The sequence below is a fragment of the Cricetulus griseus genome, chromosome 3, assembly GCF_003668045.3.
Source record: "Cricetulus griseus strain 17A/GY chromosome 3, alternate assembly CriGri-PICRH-1.0, whole genome shotgun sequence".
Classification (NCBI taxonomy): domain Eukaryota; kingdom Metazoa; phylum Chordata; class Mammalia; order Rodentia; family Cricetidae; genus Cricetulus; species Cricetulus griseus.
In genome coordinates this window covers 160,976,378-160,992,420 of record NC_048596.1, presented here as the reverse complement: position 1 = coordinate 160,992,420, position 16,043 = coordinate 160,976,378, and the positions used below count along the sequence as shown (strand labels likewise).

Genomic DNA, 16,043 nt, shown 5'->3' with positions numbered 1-16,043 from the left:
TAAATTATCTTTCAGTGGTAACTTTATTTAGTTTTGTAAAGTAGCAACAACATATGGATGATAAGAATGCTCAAGTAATCAATCTGCTAACACATTTTCATAAAGTAGGAAATCCCCTTTGAGTATTTTAGCCATTGGTCTTAGTTGATACAGAAATGGGGATAGATCAGCAGTTGAGACCACATATTACTCTTGAAGATGACCTGAGTTCAGTTCCCATCACCCACACTGGGTGGCTCACAATTGCCTGTGATTCTAGTTCTAGGGCACCTGACACTCCCTTTTGGATTTCATAGACACTTGCATTTTCAAGTACACATTCCCACACACAGAAACACACTATACCCAGATTTTAAAATAAAACCATTTTAAAAAGTGTGTGTGTGTGTGTGTGTGTGTGTGTGTGTGTGTGTGTATGTGTGTGTGTGTAACTTGGCTTTTGATAATATCTGTAATGAATGACTGCCTGTTAGCCCTGCCATATGACAGTACATTGCTTATGGGCATATATTATGAAACCAGAAATAACACCAAAGATTTATTTCAGTGAATATTTTCTCTTTTAGTTTCTCAAGACAGGGTTTCTCTGTGTAGCTGTAGCTGTCCTGAAACTTACTCTGTAGACCAGTCTGGCCTTGAACTCACAGAGAACTCACAGGAGAGGTCCTCCTGCCTCTGCCTCTTGAGAGCTGGGATTAAAGGCATGCACCATTACTGCCCAGTTTTTGTTACATTTTAAAGCTATCTAATTACAGTCTAAGAATTAATATAGCAGAAGTCTCCAAATTGTCCTGAACAGCATACATTGCCTGCTTACTGGGTCCACTCTTAAAGCTGGCTAGCCATATTTTCTTGTGTAGGAATAATGCCATTTAGCAATCCCAATCAGTTTTTTTCTGCATAAGAAAATGTAGATGCAGTTCTGACCTTGACAGCTAATGTAATAGATATAATTTTAAGTAGCTTATGATGTAGGTTGTGAAAGTTAGCTTCATTATTTTTAGTGGTTTCATGTAGGTTCTGGGGACTGAACTTGGGTTCTCTACAAGAATAGTAAGTAGCACTCTTACACTGAGCCATCTCTACAGCCCCTAAAGATCATTTATTTAATCTGGGTGTGGTAATACATGCATGTAGAGGCAGGGGTACCATGAATTCTAGGCTAGGCTGTACTGTATAAAATAGATAAATAAGTAAACATAAGACAGCCAGTGGTATAGGCATTATTAACAAAACTTTAGTTAAGAAGGAATTGAAAAAAAATGATTCATACATTATAGCTCTTGTTTTAAAAAATCATTCTTATATATGCTTTCAGAGAAATAGACTCAGAAAATATAGAAAAGGAAGAAAGAAAAAATGATCTCACTGCCCAGATTACTTGTATCTTTCAAGTTGTTTTTGTTGTTGTTTTAGATTAGCTTTATTTGCTCATCGTGAAGATGGACCTGGAATTCCAGCTGAGATCAAACTCTTTGACATATTTTCACAACAGGTGGCTACAGTAATACAGGTTTGTGTAGCATTTTCTCTAAGTTCTCAACTTTGAAATTTCTCAATTGGAATGCATATCCTTTTGTAATTGTTTAAAATAAATTTTAATGATTTTCTAAACATTACAGTCCAGACAAGACATGCCATCAGAGGATGTTGTATCTTTACAAGTCTCTCTCATTAATCTTGCTATGAAATGTTACCCTGATCGTGTGGACTATGTTGATAAAGTTCTAGAAACAACAGTGGAGATATTCAATAAGCTTAACCTTGAACAGTAAGTCAAAGTCAAACTACATTTATTTGTTGCTGGGGAGGGATAGAAAATACACACTTGTGGAAGTTAGAAAAACTTGCTGTGGTTGTTTCTCTCTTCTTCCAGGTGGGTTCTATGGGTAGAAGTTGGGTTGGTAGTTTTGGTGGCAAATGTCTTTACCCACTGAACCATCTTGTTTACCCCAATATTACAACTTTGAAAAAATTCTTGGCACTATTTTTATCTTGAATTTGTTTTTCTTTCTCAGTTGTTCTTCTGAAATGTTAGTATTTGTCTTGTTTGAAATATGTGCTGAGATTGTCCTGTCCTGTGTGGTGCTAAACAGGGTAGGATGTTTTGTTAGCTGCTTACTTGGTTGTATACAGTAGTGAAGTAGTGGCCCATATGGTCCAAAGGCAATCTTCAAAGTTCAGTGTCTCCAATTCAGATCCTTTCTATATATGAATGAGCTAGTTTTTTGTTTTGTCTTTATTGTTTTATTCTATGTGTATAAATGTTTTGCCTTAGTATGTGTTTGTGTACCATGTGTGTACCTGGTGCCTCCAGAGGCCAGAAGAGGGGGTTGGATCCCCTTGAAACTGAAGTTAGATATTTATGAGGCTCCATGTGGATGTTGGAAACTGAATATGGGTCTTCTTTAGGAACAGCTAGTGGTCTTACCTTCTGAGCTATCTATCCCTTTAACCTCAGGAGTGAGCCAATTTTTAAACTAGCAGGGAAGCAGCATCAAATTTTGCCCCCAAAAGAAAAAGGTTTCCTGCAGATGAGTAAATTGTGAAAAACAAGGGCATATGTAAATTTAAGGTGAAAAATTAGTGACATTAAGTATATATTTGAAGTGTATCAGTTGATTTAAATATTTTTCTTATTTGAGCTTTGGTTTTGATACTCTTCGGGAAAGAAGAATGTTTCATTTCCTGCTGGATGCTCCCTCAGCCATACTATCCTAGACCTGTGCTACCCTGCAGGGGCTACTTTGGGCAATTTTGATACTGCTACCTTTACCCAACAGTTGTCTCCTGAGTCCCTTAGTTAGGTTTCTTTCCTTTCTGTAAGTTATTTGTAATTTTGAGGTGTTAGTATACTATTTTTATCTTTTCTATTTTCCACCCATTCATTTCAGTCACATCAGGAAAATTTCTTTCCCTTTTACTCCTCCCCTTTATGTTATGTCTTAATCATTCCTTTATTCTTTTTTTGTTTGTTTGTTTTTTGTTTTTTTTTTAATTTATTTATTAGTTCTAGTTAGTGAACAAGCTTATTTCACATGTAAGTCCCTTCTCCCTCTCCCTCCCCTCCTCCCCCACCCCAGCCTACCCCCACCCACCACCCACCACTCCCCAGGCAGGATAGGGCCCTCAACGGGGGCTCTGCAAAGTCCACCAAATCTTCCTGTGCTGGTCCTGGGCCCTTCCCCATGTGTCCAGGGCCAGAGTGTAACCCTTCATGTGGGATGGGCTCTCAAAGTCCCTTCTTGCACCAGGGAAAAATACTAATCCACCACCAGAGGCTCCCTGGAGTGCAGAGGCCTCCTTATTGACATCCATGTTCAGGGGTCTGGATCAGTCTTGTACTGGCCTCCCCGACAGCATCTGGGGTCGATGTGCTCTCCCTTGTTCAGGCCAATTGTTCCTGTGAGTTTCTCCAACCTGGTACAGACCCCTTCGCTCTTCATTCCTCCTTCTCTTCAACTAAATTCCTGATTTCAGCTCAGTGTATATCTGTGGATATCTGTCTCTGCTTCCATCAGCCAGTGGATGAGGGCTCTAGGATGGCATAAAGAGAAGTCATCAATCTCATTTTAGGGGAAGGGCTTTTAGGTTATCCTCTCCACCATTGCCTGGATTGTCAGATCGTGTCATCCTTGTAGGTCTCTGGAGATCTCCCTGGTTCCAGATCTCTTCTCAGACCTATAGTGGCTCCCTCTGATATGGTATCTCTCATTTTGCTCTCTCTCCTCTATTCTTCCCCCAACTCAATATTTCTGCCCCTCCATTTCTTCTCCTCTGCTCCTCTTCTCTTGCTCTTATTGTAGCAGTTCCCTCCCCCCTAACCTCATGCTCCCAATTAGTTCAGGAGTTCATGCCACTTCCATTCCTGGGAACCATTTATCCCTTAGAGTCCTTCATGTTTCCTAGTTTCTTTGGTGAAGAGGATTATAGGCTGGTAATCCTTTGCTCTATGTCTAAAATTCATATATGAGTGAGTACATACCATGTTTGTCTTTTTGTGACTGGGTTACCTCACTCAGGATGGTGTCTTCTAGTTCCATCCATTTGCCTGCGAGTTTCAAGATTCCATTGCTTTTTTCTGCTGAGAAGTACTCCATTGTATAACTGTACCACATTTTCTCAATCCATTCTTCAGTTGAGGGGCATCTAGAATAAAAAACCCAGGATAGCCAAAACAACTCTTTACAATAAAGGATCTTCTGGAGGCATCACCCCGACTTCAAGCTCTACTATAGAGCCATAGTTCTGAAAACAGCTTGGTATTGGCACAAAAATAGACAGATAGACCAATGGAATCGAATTGAAAACCCTGATATTGACCCAGGAACCTATGAATACCTTATTTTTGACAAAGGTGCTAAATCTATACAATGGAAAAAAGATAGCATCTTCAACAAATGGTGCTGGTACAATTGGATTCGGGCATGCAGAAAATTGCAGATAGATCCATACCTGTCACCATGCACAAAACTTAAGTGCAAATGGATCAAAGATCTCAGCATAAATCCAGCCACACTGAATCTTCTAGAAGAGAAAGTGGGAATTACCCTTGAACAAATTGGCACAGGAGACCGCTTCCTGAACATTACGCCAGTAGCACAGACATTGAGGTCTGCAATTAATAAATGGGACCTCCTGAAACTGAGAAGCTTCTGCAAGGCAAAGGAAACAGTCAGTAGGACAAAACGAACACCCACAGAATGGGAAAAGATCTTCACCGATCCCACATTTGACAGAGGACTGATTTCCAAAATATATAAGGAGCTCAAGAAGCTAGCCACCAAAACACCAAACAATGAAATTAAAAAGTGGGATGCAGAACTAAATAGAGAATTCTCAACAGAGGAATCTGAAATGGCTGAAAGACACTTAAGAAAGTGCTAAAAATCATTGGCCATCAGAAATGCAACTCAAAACAACTCTGAGATACCACCTCACTTCTGTCAGAATGGCTAAAATCAAAAATACCAATGACAATCTATGCTGGAGAGGATATGGAGAAAAAGGAACACTCCATTGCTGGTGGGAGTGCGAACTTGTAAGACCACTCTGGAAATCAGTATGGCGGTTGCTCAGAAAAATGGGAACCAGTCTACCTCAAGATTCAGCCATTCCTCTCTTGGGTATATACCCAAATAGTGCATGTTCATACAACAAGGACATATGTTCAACCATGTTCATAGCAGCATTGTTTGTAATAGCCAGAACCATTCCTTTATTCTTATGAACTGAAAAACAGATCTTTAACAATAATGATGTGAGAAAATTAAATGATAATTAATTAAATTAAATTATCATGTAATTTTCCCACATCATTTGTGTCTTTATTTCCACTACCCCCACAAGATGAGCTTTAAAGTAAAAGTTAATAAAAGAACTGGAAATCTCAGTGTCTAAAGGTCTTGCAAATATTAAAATATGTTTCAGCTTCCAGAGAATGTTCCTTTATAGGATGCTACCCTAAATTTAACTTGTTTTTCCATAGTCACCACATACAGATCTTTCTTCTGGATGGTTTTTGCATGGATTTTTCTTCCACTTTCCACATGAATGCATAATGCTTGTTGGTTATCTGAGGAACCACAGTATCACTTAAAACAATTTTCTGAGAAACACCAAATTGTAGACAATTACCTTAATTGTCTCTATAGCAACTCCTGTTCATAAATTGGAAGGTATTATCAATAGAACTTTAGTGGATAAAGAAGTGTGTATGCTTAAATAGGAATATTTATTCTCTTTTTTCTTTGTTTTTTTTGTTGTTGTTTGTTTGTTTTAAGATGGAATTTCTCTGTGTAGTACAGGAGGCAGGGTTTCTCTGTGTAGCCCCGGCTGTCCTAGAACTCACTGTGTAGAATAGGCTGGCCTCAAACTCACAGAGGTCATCCACTTGCCTCTTCCTCCAGAGTGTTGGAATTAAAGGCATGCACCACTATTGCCTGGTTAAATGAAGTTTGTTTTTTGTTTTGTTTTTAATATTTAAAACAAATGCTGTGTGTCTGCATATGAGATCAATATTATTTATAAAAGGGTTGCTGTTTTCTCTTTGTAGTATTGCTACCAGTAGTGCAGTTTCAAAGGAGCTTACCAGACTTTTGAAGATACCTGTTGATACTTACAACAATATCTTAACAGTCTTAAAACTAAAACATTTCCACCCACTCTTTGAGTACTTTGACTACGAGTCCAGAAAGAGCATGAGCTGTTATGTGCTTAGTAATGTTCTGGATTATAACACAGAAATCGTCTCTCAGGACCAGGTAAGAATACAGACATGATGTTTTAGGGAAGTAGAGGAGGTGGTTGTTGGGGTTTTAGACGTTGAGCCCTAGATACTAGCTGGGAGAGTATGATAAATAGTTTATTTGTTATAGACGTTAAAAGATTAGAGATATAAATAGAATTATTAATTTGACTTCACCCAAAGGAGAATAACCACAGTTGATTAGCATTTATGGATCCATAAATGAATACATTGACCTATTTCTTTTTAATACCTCTGGAACAACCCCTCTACCTCCTCCCAATTTTTCACCAAGTTCAACTACTGCTGCCTATGTGTGCATGGGTGGAGGGTCATCTGATGCAGTATGAGCAACCTACCAGTGACCATATCCCAAAGAAAGTGACTCTCCCTCCTTCAGCAGCCAGCATTTGCTGATAGCTCAACTAGGGATTGATCCTTGGGAGTCTCCTTCCTATCCAGGATGAATGCTGTCTGGCTTGTATTTGTTTTTATGTGTACATGCATATCTGTATACTATATGCATGCAGTGTACAGAGGCTGGAAGAGGGCATCAGATCCTCTTATGTAGGCAATCACAGCTGCTATGAAAAGATGATATTTTGCAGCAGTCTTTACTTGACCTTGGGTTCTTACAAACTTTCTTCAGTGTTCCCTGAGCCTTGTAGGGGAGAAAGTGTGATATAGATAATCCTGTTTAGGGCTTAACACTCCATAGTCATTTATTTCTACCCTTTTGAGTTTGTATTAACTATTAACCACTGCAAAAAGAAATGTCTTCAATGAAGGAGTAAGAGCTATAATAATCTATGCGTGTAAGGATAAGTATTTAGAAGGCAAATTGATACCACATCCATTTAGCAAAATAATAGTAGTAGGTTCTTCCCTAGGACCTCTTACTTCCTAATCCTTTGGTTCTTTGCCAGGTTTACAGTACCAGTCATGAATTCCATTCTTGTCAACAAACCTTAAGTCCAAGTTGAAAGCCATTGGTTATTTCCATAACATTCATTCCACTGTTGTTACCAATGGGCTAATCTTGCTAAACTGGTTGTTACTTTAGCTTAAAGGGTTTACAACTGGTGAGACTGTTCATGCCAACTTCTTACAAAAAACTGAATTGTTTTACTGATGCTGTTTCATAGTGTATATATACTTGAGAAACTGTTACCTTTTTTATTGATGGTTTCACACTATTTTCCATTTCCCATGTTGCAGGTAGATTCCATAATGAATTTGGTGTCCACGTTGATTCAGGATCAGCCAGATCAACCTGTGGAAGACCCTGATCCAGAAGATTTTGCTGATGAACAGAGCCTCGTTGGCCGATTCATTCATCTTCTACGATCTGATGATCCTGATCAGCAGTACTTGGTATGAGTTATCTCTTATCTATAGCCTTTCATCACCCATAATGAGCAGAGAAGTGTTTGATATGCTTTAATGCTCTTTTTTGGTCTCAGTTTGAAAAACTTGCTACCGAGTTCATGACTTCCATGGAATTAAAAAAAAGTATTTATTTATTTTTATTTACATCTCAATGTAGCTAAGTTGGCCTCCAAATCATGTTCCTTCTGCCTTAGCTTCCTGAGTGCTGGGATTTTAGTTATGTACCACCATGCCTAACTGGGATTTTATTTTTTTGTATGTGAGTAACTAAACTGTTGGAGCTCATGAGGAACAAGCCATGTATTCTGGCTTCTTTTGAAAACCTGAGAATTACAGAAAAGTTTGCTTTCTTTTAGTTGGATATTCCATAATTATTCTGTGTTCTGTTTCTTTTTGAACAGTATGTTGCTTTTAGAATGTTTAGTTGCTTATAATAAACTTCATGAGACATAAAGTATGATATAAAAATGTATTTGCCAGATGAAAATGGATGAAAGGCTTTAAAAGTTAGTATGCTTTTCCCCTAATACTATTTCCTTGTAACCAGATGAAGCTTTCTCTTTTGACATAGTCCTCAGTTTATCTTTATGAAATGAAGATTTAAATGTGGCCTAATTAGGTATGTTGGCATCTGATGATTGATATGAAGTAAGAAGGTGATTTCTGTTAGTAGAGTGGTAGTGATAGTCTTTGATTTGGCATAGGGAGATGCTCTAAGCACTGTTACACTCTGAGCACTGTGTGATCAGTACAGTGTTTAAATGCTGAAGTATTTTAAGTGGTTCCTCCTTCCGGGGGGGGTGGGTGGGGGGTGTGTGCGTGTGTGTGTGTGTGTGTGTGTGTGTGTGTGTGTGTGTGTGTGTGTGTGTGCGTGTGCGTGTGCGTGTGCGTGTGCGTGTGTGTGGAGAGAGAGAGAGAAATTGCTTTCATTTCCTGTTGCTGCTGTGTGTGGTCATTAGCATTTGTGGCTGGTTGTTTATGCTTGTGTGTTTCCGTAGCAAGGAAAGACCTAAGTATATTACATACTGTGTTTTACATATTCATATGTTTGTCTCATGAATTCTTTGGTTAATCTTAGTGTCTGTATTTATGTGTTTATGTTTGTGCATGTAGGTACACCTGGGGTCAGAGGTTATTACCAGGTATCTTCCTCAGGTGCTCTCCATTTCATTTTTCTAGGCAGTGTTCCTTATTGAACTTGAAGCTTAGTGATTTGGCTATGTTGATTGCTAGGGAACTCTAGAGCCACCTGCTTCAGCATTCCCAGTTCTGGGATTGCAGTCTTATGGCCACACCTGGCCTTTTACTTAGGTATTGGGGATCTGAATTCAGGTCCTCAAGCTTATGCAGGAAGCATTTTACTGACAGAACTGTCTGCCCATTCCTGTGGTTTTCTTCTTTCTTTCTTTTTTTTTTTTTTTTTTTTTTCCCTGAGCCATTTATACATCTGTTTCACAAGGCTCTTTTTAAAGGCATTTTGGTATTTTTCTTAATTTAAATGGGCTTAGAAAGTTTGACCTACCTGTAAAGATAAATAAGAATTAAGTTTATAGGGAGAACTAAAAGATCAGAATTTAGACAACCTCCAATAGGTAAAGCAGGCTTTATTTAGTGCCAGAAAGGTGGTTTCTCCTAATTCTGGCCATCTAATGGGGCATAAAAACCAGTGATCAGTGATCAGAGTTCAGGAAAATGCACATTACATGCCTTAAGCTGGAGTTTTTGAAGCTAAGGATAGGGAAGGCAGATGGGGAAGTCAGCTCTTTTCCTTAGATATCCTGTTTTATGAGGCTGTAGGTTCTGTTATTGCTTTCTGCAACCACAGGGTGTCTGAGGCAGCTGCTTTGCTTCTTCAGTTTCCAAGTAGCTGGAGTCCTGGAGCCATGAGCTAGTTTAGGGCCTGGGCTTCTGGGAGTGATTCTTTTACTACTGGTAATGCACACACAAACACAGCCCCATACACCCCATGGCTGTTATATTCCTATAGCAGCCAGTACTTTCTGAGCACATATGTTGTGCAAGGTGTTGATGTCACAATTGAAACTATGTGTCATTTAGTCTTTTCAACAGTTATAGGGGTATGCTACCTCATTTTTCAAGTGAAAATTGGGCTAAGAGGAGGGCAGTTGTTGTATGACATTTCCTCCTGGGAGACACAACACAGCTAGCTATTCATTCCTATAGGGAACAGATTAGAGACCCAAATGATTCTACCATTGTCCAATTTGGCCAACTAGTGAGTTTATTGGGATTACTTATAGGAATATGGGGGGTGGGGAGGTGGGGTTACTCCACAAGAACAGACTGTCTCAAAGGCAGTGGCATCACTGAAAATCCCGCTCCATTGCTGATGACAGCTCATCAGAGCTGCAGTCCTGGAGCTCTGCAAGCCTGCAGGCAGCTTGCAGGTTGAAGGAGCTCCTCCAGGCAGCCCTGCTGATCAGTCTCCTTCACCAGCATGGTTTACTGCTTCTACAATCTTGGGGAGGGGCCTTTGCTAGTCTTCTAAGTTTCGGCTATCTGGGACTTGTAAGCTTATTTACTTCCTGAATCTTAGGAACTTCCCTCCAGAATGGAATGTTTCAGCAAAGTAGAGAGTACTAGTATCTACTTTTACATGTATGACTTGCTTTATCAGCCTGCATTGTTTATTAACAAAGTATAGTTTGCACACACATGTATGAGAATAACTCTTGACTAGTTACCTAAGCTTCCAGCTTACCTATATATAAAATGGGTTAGTATTTTTAGGATGGTTGATGTAGAAGGTGTGTACCTCTATAAAGGCTGGTCTGTCATAAAATGGTAACAATAAGGATTAGCGCTCCCATGTAATTTTGTAAACAACTGATCCTAGTGTGGAAATATTTTTAATTTTTTTTTCTTTGTCAGATTTTGAATACAGCACGAAAACATTTTGGAGCTGGTGGAAATCAACGGATTCGCTTCACACTGCCACCCTTGGTATTTGCAGCTTATCAGCTGGCTTTTCGATACAAAGAGAATTCTCAAGTGGTGGGTTTACTTTGGAATATGTCACTACATTTTTTCTATTTTCTTTACTGTATCTTCTAAGTAGTAGAAAAACTCAAGCACACACAAAAATAAGTGATAATGGTTCCACTTCAGGAACTCCTGATTCATTCATTATTCACCTTTGCTGTGAGTTCCTAACCAGACACTGGCTAAGGAATCACGTAACAGCACTAGGAATTATGTGACTCAGTCAATTCAAATTGCTGCTAAAACTTCTTATTAGGTTCTAAATCAGGTTAACTGTGCCTGGTGATAGATAGGTCCAGTGTTACATAATCACTTGTCAAAAAACTTGCAATTGAATAATGTTAGGAATTGTGTGCAACTTCCCTGTGAGTTTTTTTGTTTTTTTGTTTTTTTTTTCCTAAAGCAGCATCATGGCTTGTCTTCAGTGGCATAATTTTAAAGAAATGAATTTTAATACATGAAAGTTGAACATCCAGGTTTACATTAAGGAATAAAACTCAGTAAACTTTTTTTAATAATTTCTAAAACATTTTTTTTTTCTTAATACTCTTACCAGCCTGAATACTGGGTTTTTGTTAGGATAGTTTCTATTCTATTTTCTAGTACTTATGGCTAGATATTTGTCACTATTATAATAAAAGTGGCCATATTATGAAACTGTAATAATCAAAATGGTATAATACTAATAGAAATACATCCAAATAGACCAGTGGAACGGAGGAGTAATCTAGAAAACCAAGTGTGTGAGATCTGCTTGGTTTGTTTTTTGTTGTTTCTTTTATGGTTTTTCTTTGAAGGGGGTTGTTTTTGTTTGTTTGTTTTGATTTTTTTTGTTTTTTTCAAGACAAGGTTTCTCTCTGTAGACCAGGCTGGCCTCTAACTCAAAGATCTGCCTGCCTCTGCCTCCAGAGTACTGGGATTAAAGGTGTGGGCGCCACCATGACTCAGCTAGTGGATCAGCTTCTCTTAATCGTTATCACCATGCCAGAAAAACAAGGGGGAAAGTACAGTCTTTAATAAATGGGGATGGGAAAACTGAAAGTCCACTTTTAACAGAATGGAATTAGATCTTTATCTTACATCATGCACACACACACAAAAAAACCCTCAAAATGGATTAAGAAGCCAAGCCTTGTTCTTGTCATTGATTTTTTTTTTCTTTTGCAGTGAGAGTACTAAAAGCGTAGGCAACAAAAGCAAAAATAGACAAATGAGTTGTATAAACCTAAAAAGTTTGCATAGTAATGGGTAGTGTAGAGAATGGGATAAAAAATTTTTAAATCATACATTTGATAAGGGGCTAAATCCAAAATAAGGAACCCTGAACTGGAGAGATGGCTCAGTGATAAAGTGCTTGTTGCTCTTGCAGAGGACCTGCATTTGATTTCTAGCACCCAGTTTTGAGTTATCTAGCTCCCCCTTCTGACCTTCATGAGCACCAAGCATGCACATAATGTACTTAACATACATGGAAGCAAAGCACTCCTACACATACAATAAAAATAAATCTTAAAAACACCCCATAAAAAAAAATAAGGAACTCAGTTCAGTAATAAGAAAATAAATAACTTGATCTAAAAATGGGTGAAGGATGCCAGCCTGGGCTATAGAATGGAACCCTGTCTCCAAAACAAATAAATAATGGACAGATGACCAGAGTACAAATTTTCTCAAGGAGCTCATAAGGATGGCAGATGGGTCACTGAAAAGATGCCGAATATTATTAATCATCAAGGAAGCACAAATGAAAAGTCCAGTGAAATATGACTCATCTTTAGTAGGCTGTTATCAGAGACAGAATGACTAGGAATGTAGCCCCATTGGTAGATTACCTGCTTTACATGTACAGGTGTTTTTATGACTAGTCTTTGGCATCACAAACACAAGAAACATCATGGTGTGATGAAAGGGAAAACTGTTAGACTGTAAGTTAGTAGTACAGCCACTGTAAAAAAACAGTGAGGAGACTACCTCAAAAATTAATAGTAGGGCTAAAGCGTAGCTCAGTGGTAGAGCTCATTAAAGGCATGTGCTACCACTGCCTGGCTGAAATCACCTTTTGTTGAAGAGAGATCTACATTCCCATGTTCATTGTACCATTATTTATAGTGACCATGAATGGTCAAGCATGTCAATGATGAATAATGAAAATACAATGTGTGTGTATATACATATGTGTGTATACATACATATGTGTGTATACATATACTGGAACATTATTCAGCCCTAAAATCAAAGAACCCTACCATTTGTGACAACATAGGTGGTTCTGGAAGACAGTATGCAGAGTAAAATAAACAAGTTACTGAAAATAAATGCTCATGACCTCATATGTCTAATCTCAAACTGTCAATAGTAGACCAGTGGCTGGCAAATTCTACAGAGCGTTATCAGATGAGAAATTGGGAGGCCAACAAAAAAAGGGAGAAACAAGGATTTGAGACACCCTCCTGAAATAACACCAAGTATTTATATTGTAACAAGGACTATGTACTTAGATTTTTGCATTTTATCCTTATAACAAGTCTTACTGTCATCTTTGAAAACTAAAGAGAACTTAATGATTTTACAGAAGTTTGGATGGTGTAACACTGGTGTTTACAACATTCCAGAAATTAGCAAAGGGAGAAATAATCTGCATCAGTGGCAGTGTTATATTGAGACTGTAAGAAATGTGAATTACTATATTTTTATTATAGTGTATATGATGGGTTGGGAAACTGTCACTCATGGTGTTCATGTGGAGTGTGAAGGACGAGTTTATGGAATTGGTTCTGTCCTTCCACCTTGTGAGGGTTCCAGGGTTGAGCTTGGGTTATCTGGTTTGTGTGTCAAGTGTTTGTAACTTTCTTCATAGCACTGGGCACATAATTAGATTCTTAAAGCTTTGTGTATACTGACCATTCAGTACGTTTTTATAGATGGTCTCTAAAGGGGAACAGTATAACCAATTAGACTATAAATGAGTTGATGGAATAATTTCTTGTTAAAATAATATTAAATGACTTAGTATTATGAGGAAACTTTTTTGATAAGTTGTATACAAATTATTTGTAGTATGAACCAAATTTTAACTTTTTTCAGTGATCTGCTTTAAAGCAAACAGAACATAAAACTACAGACATTATCTCCATTATACTTACATAGAAAAAAATGGACAGGAAGACATTAGCAACTGTGTTAGCAGGGATGGTTTTATTTTCCAAATTATTTATGTATTTTCCTCAACTTAGGGATGTGTTTCTTTTCTGGTTAGAAAATAGATACTGGAACCCTATAAATTACAGAAGCCGCAGCTTTATATGGCTTTAGTTTTAAGGAGATATCCTGCTTGGTTTACTTGTGTGTTCCGTAAATGAAAAATTGATCTTGACCTCGATATAATTGTTTTTCCTGTTTTAGGATGACAAGTGGGAAAAGAAATGCCAGAAGATTTTTTCATTTGCTCACCAGACTATTAGTGCTTTGATCAAAGCTGAGCTGGCTGAATTACCTCTGAGACTTTTTCTTCAGGGGGCACTAGCTGCTGGAGAAATTGGTTTTGAAAATCATGAAACAGTAGCATATGAATTTATGTCCCAGGTGAGCTTTGTCTTCCTCCACGGGTTGTGTGGTCTGGTTTGTTGAATTCAGTCACTGGTCTGTTATTTTTGAGGTTCTTGGTTTACTTTTTTTTTTTTTTTTCTTTTGGACAGGGTCTCTCTCTCTGTAGTCCAGGCTGATGTGGAACTCAGAGAGATCCACTTGCCTCCACCTCCTGAATTCTGGAAATTAAAGGCATGCTCCCCCATGCCTGGTACTCTTATCTTTTAATATGTAATTAACACTATCTGGCCATATGGAAACCTTTCTATATGGTAGTTACATTATATAGAGAAGCAAAGTATTGAGTTGCTGGAACAGAAGAAACCCAAGATTTACCAGCAGGTAGTGGAGAAAGTGTTTCATGAACAAAAGTTTGTGTGGTTAGTTCAGTTGGCAAGTCTAAACTCAGCAAAGTTGGGATGGGCTTCTTAATTGTAACTTGTTATCAGCCTTCCATCTGACTGCAGCTTATGCCTCTTGGCTGGAAGGTACAGTACCCACTGGTGTGAATGTCCTGTGACCCTCTCACAGAGTGGGTTTGTTCTGAAGAACTTTGGGGAATGCTCCTGTTGATGCATGGCTCCTGAACATTCTGTTCCTTTCTGCCAGGCATTTTCTCTGTATGAAGATGAAATCAGTGATTCTAAAGCACAGCTGGCTGCTATCACCTTGATTATTGGTACTTTTGAGAGGATGAAGTGCTTCAGTGAAGAGAATCATGAGCCCTTGAGAACTCAGTGTGCACTTGCTGCATCAAAACTTCTGAAGAAACCAGATCAAGGCCGAGCTGTGAGCACATGCGCACATCTCTTTTGGTCTGGCCGAAACACAGACAGAAATGGGGAGGAGGTAAGGTTCCTCTTGGGTGTTAGAGGAGATAGAACTGGTAATAGGGATTGATTGGTCACTTGGCCTTGTGCTTTGGAAGTGAAACATTGGGTGCTTGGAAATCTGACAACAGTTGCTTTGCTTATTAGAGGAAACGAATGGGTAGTGATGTTAGCATCTCACCCTGTGTTAGAGTCTACTTTAAGTATGTGGTTACAGCAGCTTGTTTACCACTAGTCATAATTTTCTTTTGGTTTGGTTTGTTTTGAGATGGGGATCTCTGTATGTAGTTTTGGCTGTTCTGGAACTCACTCTAGTCACACTGGCCTTGAACTCACAGAGACCCATCTACCTGCCTCTGCCTCCTGAATGATGGGGTTAAAGTTAGATATGTGCCGTCATACCTGGTACCAGTACTGTTTTTAAATACAATTGTCTGTTTTGTTTCAGGGTTTCATTTTGTTGTGTCCAATTAAAGTATAAAAAAGCCTTGTAGTAGTATGTTTCTTTGATGTTTCTTTGATGGTGAGAAAATGGGACACTTCTCATCCATTAATCCATTCCATATTTTCCTGCCTTTATTTTAGCTTCATGGAGGCAAAAGGGTCATGGAGTGCCTAAAGAAGGCTCTAAAAATAGCAAATCAGTGCATGGACCCCTCGCTACAAGTTCAGCTCTTTATAGAGATTCTGAACAGGTACATCTATTTCTATGAGAAAGAAAATGATGCGGTAAGTGAAATAGTTCTTTCTGTAGATTTGATATTTTGTTTAATTTGTGAAAAAAATGACTTTGCTTAGTCTACCTGTGACCTTCCATTCTCCAGAATCTTTTTCTGTCTGCACAGACTGTGCAAGTTAAAAAAAAAAAACCAAATATACATTACCAACTTGTAGACTTGATTTGTCATCATGTAGCATTCAGAGTCATTGCTAAAGGCATTGTCTATTTGTAGCATTATAGTATTCATTAAGGTTTTATGTTAAATACA

General features: G+C 38.4%; 1 protein-coding gene across 1 annotated transcript in view; it reads left to right on the top strand.

Moving 5' to 3' along the window:
• The window catches only part of Vps35 (VPS35 retromer complex component), a 35,133-nt gene that overhangs the window by 17,957 nt on the left and 1,133 nt on the right, over positions 1-16,043 (top strand). The window contains exons 9-16 of the mRNA XM_027406313.2: positions 1,417-1,513; positions 1,623-1,771; positions 6,056-6,263; positions 7,466-7,621; positions 10,529-10,651; positions 14,042-14,221; positions 14,834-15,073; positions 15,640-15,783. Coding sequence (XP_027262114.1) covers positions 1,417-1,513; positions 1,623-1,771; positions 6,056-6,263; positions 7,466-7,621; positions 10,529-10,651; positions 14,042-14,221; positions 14,834-15,073; positions 15,640-15,783 — 1,297 coding nt within the window. The remainder of the gene's footprint in view (positions 1-1,416; positions 1,514-1,622; positions 1,772-6,055; positions 6,264-7,465; positions 7,622-10,528; positions 10,652-14,041; positions 14,222-14,833; positions 15,074-15,639; positions 15,784-16,043) is intronic.